Source organism: Artemia franciscana, chromosome 3 (genome assembly GCF_032884065.1).
Source record: "Artemia franciscana chromosome 3, ASM3288406v1, whole genome shotgun sequence".
NCBI lineage: Eukaryota > Metazoa > Arthropoda > Branchiopoda > Anostraca > Artemiidae > Artemia > Artemia franciscana.
Window position 1 is genome coordinate 50117886 of NC_088865.1, and position 6000 is coordinate 50123885.

The 6000-nt window shown below is 36.3% G+C and overlaps 1 protein-coding gene across 1 annotated transcript in view; it reads right to left on the minus strand.

Moving 5' to 3' along the window:
- LOC136025368 (uncharacterized) overlaps positions 1-5400 on the minus strand; it is a 172776-nt gene extending 167376 nt beyond the window's left edge. Inside the window, exon 1 of the mRNA XM_065701329.1 lies at positions 5191-5400. Coding sequence (XP_065557401.1) covers positions 5191-5389 — 199 coding nt within the window. The 5' untranslated portion in view covers positions 5390-5400. The remainder of the gene's footprint in view (positions 1-5190) is intronic.
- Between the last annotated feature and the right edge of the window lie 600 nt (positions 5401-6000).

The window sequence follows — 6000 nt, forward strand, 5'->3', positions numbered from 1 at the left end:
TGCAGATCAGTATACTCCAGGAATCTTTCCCTCAAAACAATCATCCACCCCAATTAGTTTTGCCTGTCCAGTCAAACAACCCCCCAAAATCACTTCACTTAATTTGGACATTCCCAAAACCTCCTCACTCACATTACTCCCAAAAATCCACTTCCTGTTGACTCCACTCCTCTCCATGCGTCCAAGAAGTTACCGACAGGTTCTAGACTTCACCCGTTATTTGCAGAAATACACCTGACCCCTCCCCTCTCAGACACATTCCACCGTACTTCCTTCTCCCAGCATCATCTTGCCTTCCCGTTCCCCCATATAAAGAACACTCCCAATTTGACTTGTTCCCGGATCACCAAGAAACCTTTCCCTCATCCTTTACACTTTATCCCCCCTGGCTACCTTAACAGTGTAGTGTGACCCTGGCTTGAGAGTTCCTAAATGCGAAAATTATCCTATAATAAAAAGTGTGCCCCAAAAATTATCCATTCCATCCCATCTCCCAGTTGAAGCTTGACTCTTAAAGTCCGACCATAGAACAGTTATTGCTTCACTGATCACCCGTGAATATTCAGATAAAATATACGGTATCCCCTATTTAATAGAAGAAAATTTTACAAAAGAGAAAATTTTACCCGTGGCTCTCACAATTTACCCCCAACTTTCAAAAGTGAACCTCTTCCCTTCCAATCCGAAACCGGTTCAGTAGTCACTCGGTCCAGGGTGGTGAGTTTGAGCCCTACAAAAAACCTTCCTATATTACACCGAAGGATAATATTTCACTTTTAGGGGATGTTCTCCCCACTCCCAGCATTTAATTTTAACACAAAACATCCTGCAAAAGTTCCCTCCGAATAAAGCTTGCTTGAAGAAATCTGTTGTTAAAGAGTTTGATAAAAAAAAAACGTTATCATTTCCCCGTTTTCCTCCTCACAAACGCCGAAATTTTGAATTTTGAAAAGTTAGTTGAGTTAAAAGCAATAGCAAAATTGAACTTTATTGGCGAAAATTTTAGTTACTGAAGTCCAGGCACGAAATACAAATCTCTTTAAAATGACTGATTTTCAGGAGTTCATAAAGCTACGCCCAGTTGACCACCCGGTGGGAAAAAAGGAGGAGTAATAATTTTCGCCAAGGACTGCCTATCTTCTACCCTTGTCCATGAGCCAGGATTATGTGATTGCGATTAAATCATTTGGATATCTACTAAGCCCAAATGCCTACTTTGGCCTTACACTAATTTAATGATTTGCTCGTTTTATTATTCATCCGGACAGAATACTTGTTTTTGTCGTGATTTCCATAACAGACTACAGGCACGTCTTGACTATGTGACGACAAAGTATCCAAATCCCGGCATTTTTATAGCAGAAGATGTAGACGAACTAAGTCTTTGTCTGTGCAAAGATCAGAAGGTTAAACAAATTGTTGGGGTGCCTACTACAAAAGGTGGAACCAATTTGGATATTATTTGCACCAACCTTTAAACCTTTTACAATACTCCAACAACCCTCCCCGTCTTAACTGGTAGCTATAATTTCATGCTACAGTTGAAGGCACTCCTAGTTAAAAAAAAAAAAAAAAAATACCCAATTCTGAGTTTTCGTACCGGCCAATAACAAGTCAAAATCCTTTTGGTTTTGGATCTTGGATTATGTCTGAGATTTGGGATGATATTTTGTCGTGTGTAAGTCTTAAGTCAAAGGTTACTTTGTTTCAATCAAAGTTAATGATAAATTACCAAAATTGTTTCCACGAAGTTACCAAAAAGGTATGTTCTTCATACAAACCTTACATTAATTAAAAAATAAAGGACTAATCCATTTGAAATTAAAACTTTTCGCCCCGGAAAGAAGGAGGAAACCTAAGCCTCCATAAACAAATAAAGAATGAAATACGTCGTGCTACTTCTCCTTATGTTAAGAAAAAATAAATAAAAAAAAACAAGTTTTTTCAACTGAAAGTAAGGAGCGACATTAAAACTTAAAACGAACAGAAATTACTTCGTATATGAAAGGGGCTGCTTCCTCATCAACGCCCCGCTATTTACGCTAAAGTTTGACTCTTTCTCTCAACTCTTCTTTTTAAAACAGTAAAAAACTTTAGCGTAAAGAGCGGGGCGTTGATGAGGAAGCAGCCCGTTTCATATACGAAGTAATTTCTGTTCGTTTTAAGTTTTAATGTCGCTCCTTACTTTCAGTTGAAAAAACTTGTTTTTTTATTTAATTTCTGAACGTTTTTGAATCAATGCATGTTTTGATTTTGGCTTTCTGCAGAGAAATAATTAAAACGAAATTTGCATTTTTTTTTTTTTTTTTGGCTAAATGGCTTTCTCATAATTTTGATCGAATGATTTTGAGAAAAAAAGAGCGAGGGAGGAAGCCTAGTTGCCCTCCAATTTTTGGTTAATTAAAAAGGCAACTAGAACTTTTAATTTTTTACGAATCTTTTTATTAGTAAAAGATATAAGTAACTCATAAACTAGCTTACGAAAAGAATGTTTTATTCTCATGTTTTTATTACACATATGAGAGGGTTCGCCCCCTCGTCAGTACCTCTCTATGTACACTAAATCTTAAATTTTGTCCCAATTCATTAAGAATGACCCCTGAATCACAAAAGCCGTAGAATAAATAGTTGACATTGCTAAAAACACTTTAGCGTAAAGAGCGAGGTATTAGGAGGAGGTGAGCCCCTCATATGGGTAATAATTTCTGTTCGTTTTAAGTTTTAATGCTGCTCCTTACTTCCAGCTGAAAAAAACTTTTTCATACTTATTTTTTCATTGTTTTTTTTTTTTAAATAATGCTAGTAAATCCTGCGCTCCCTTCATGGAAATTTTCTTCCCCCATGACAAATTCCTCGATGGAAAGTTCCCCCAGTAAATCCCCATCTTCTCAACCCCTCCCCCCAACCAAAAAATCCTCCTGAAAACACCTGTACACTTCCCAATAACCATTACTATATGTAAGCACTGGTCAAAGTTTGTAAATTGTAGCCCCTCCCACGGGGACTGTGGAGGAGTAAGTCGTTTCCAAAGACATAGTTATAAGGTTTTTCAAATACGTTGAATAAAATGGCTATCTCAGAATTTTGATCCGTTGACTTTGGGAAAATAATTAGCGTGAGAGGGGGCCTAGGTGCCCTCCAATTTTTTCGGTCACTTAAAAAGGGCACTAGAACTTTTCATTTCCGTTAGAATGAACCCTCTCGCAACGTTCTAGGACAACTGGGTCGATACGATCACCCCTGGGAAAAAAAACAAAAAAAAAACAAATAAACACGCATCCGTGATCTGCCTTCTGGCAAAAAATACAAAATTCCACATTTTTGTAGATAGGAGCTTGAAACTTCTACAGTAGGGTTCTCTGATACGCTGAATCTGATGGTGTAATTTTCGTTAAGATTCTATTATTTTTAGGGGGCGTTTCCCCCTATTTTCTAAAATAACACAAATTTTCTCAGGCTCGTAACTTTTGGTGCGTAAGACTAAACTTGATGAAACTTATATATTTAAAATCAGCATTAAAATGCAATTCTTTTGATGTAGCTATTGGTATCAAAATTCCATTTTTTTAGAGTTTTGGTTTCTATTGAGCCGGGTCGCTCCTTACTACAGTTCGTTACCACGAACTGTTTGATAAATTAGATTGGTTAAAACAGAACAAACCTCAGCAATGGCTTAAGAAAGTGAAATAAATAGAGTGTCGCTCATTGAAGAACCTAGATTTTCTTCTGGATGAATTGCCTGGGCAGACAGACAAAGAGCTTAATAAACACCTAGCTAGCATTGTGCAAATGTCCTCCCCCTCTCTCCGAAAACCATTAAATCCCTGCAACTCCAGAAGATGAGATCCTGGGAATTTCAACGAAGCAAATAATGGAAAAAATATAGAAACTGAAATAAAATCTATTATTTGTACCATTGAGATCCCAGTTGAACTTATAAAAGCATTCCCTGAATAACTATCAACGTTAGTATTTTTAATGAACGTTAGTATTGTAAGTTGTTTTTTCTTATCTTTATTGCTGAGGACGGCCCTTGGACATAGGGCCGAAATATTCATTCTAATTTGTTTCCCACTGTCTTAAAAAATTCCCTATTGTCCTTCTTGTTTTTGGTGTTTGTGATGGAAAGGCAGTGTGGTCTTCGTCGTTATTTATATAAAAAAGATACAACATTCATTCTCCCTAACAGCTAATATTCAAGCATGCATCACTGTAATTAATTTTTTGAAGCCTCGTAGGAATCATCTTAGTTAAATGAAACTTCAAATGAAATGTCTGTGTTATCATTTTTTTAATCGATTGCATGTATGTTCAAGAGCGAGCGCACACCGTTCGCTCTTGACGCACAACGCAGAGCAATGCGTTATTCCCTCTTAACTTGAAAGGTCAACATAAAAATTTTCAGTATTTTTATACAGATGTGCTAAATTAGAATTTTCAATCATTAGTTTTTTTTGCCTCTTTGAGGAGAATAATACTTTTTTGTGCTGGAAAATAGCAGGAAGTATATCTCACTTTGCTCTGACAGTCTCTTTTTTACTACTTTGAAAGGGAATAAGAACTTTTAAATTTTATTGCGGTTAGCCTGGCCTGATTTTCTAGGACCCTTGGTTTGATACCAACACCCCTGGGTAAAAGCATAGAACAAACATACAAATAAACACGAATCCGTGTTCATTCTTCTCGTTAACACGCAAAATAAATTATTTTAATGCATAGGGTGTGGAAAATTCTGCAATAAGATGTTCTTATATGTTTGCCTTGATGGTCTAATTTTTACCACCCAGCATAACTAACCCTTTTGGATGTGTTCACCCCTTTCTGAACACATTTTGTATATTCTCAGACCACGCACCAATGTTTGGTGCGTGCTGTGCATATTCATGTATTCATGTGTACATATGTGCTATTCATTTAGTGGATAATACATAATTAAAATCAGCATCAAAAGTAAGTTGTTTTGATTGAATCTGTGTTTCTTAGAAAAGTTGGTCATTAACAGCACGAGTTGCTTGTTATCACGAACTGTTTGTTGGGTTGTAATGTAGCAATGTAGCCAGACTAGCTTGATAAATTTGGCAGTAAGTTTTCTTTGCAAGTTCTTATGAAAGGAAAATTCTACTCAATTCCCATACAGTTGATAAATATCCTTAATATATGAGCCAGTATTAGTAATTAGAGGAAACTTACCAATGACACATTCATTGTCTTTAAAAATTTTTGGAAATACGCAGTCGCACAAGAAACCTTTGAGCGTAAAAAAGGGCCTACAAGTTCGACCCCCGGAAGAACAGTCAATGATTCCTCCTGCATTCAAACATCCAAGGGAAAGGAACAAAATTACACAAATCCCTAAAACATTCATCTTTGCAAAATGAACATAACACATCCAGGTTATGACAGGGAATAGACTAACAATCTTACATTGCTAAAAAAGTGGACGAGGTTCTCTAGTAAAGAACTTCTGTAAGACCGGTTTGCCACGTTAAAGAAACTTGCCGATTGATAAAGAAACAAGCTCGACTAAACGCAGACGTTATTTACTGATATGATAAAGAAGTTTATATCCAAAAGAGTAGCATTAGTTTTAGTTCCAAATTAAGAATGCGTACCCAGAGTCTAATATACCTACGTAAAAAAATGAAGTTATTGAAGCTTAGCTACGAACTCTTAGCTAGGCTCTAGGCACTCTGTAGCGAGCACTTGGTAATACGTCACTTTTTCATTAATACGGAAGAAAAGAGGATATGTACAATAAGATAGAGCTAGACGTATATCTAGACCTTCGATAGCCGATATTGCAAAATCGCTGCCATTTTCTTAATACTTTTCTGCGGTGTTATCTGTTTTAAAAATAAATTTATCTAAAATATTGTGTTTATCTCCCATTTAGTATCAAAAATGGTATGAGGACATTTTTGGATAAGGCAATGGAATCAAATGTGATCAACACAATATCAAATGGGTAAGTAAAATTTTCTTATACATAGATTAAGCTAA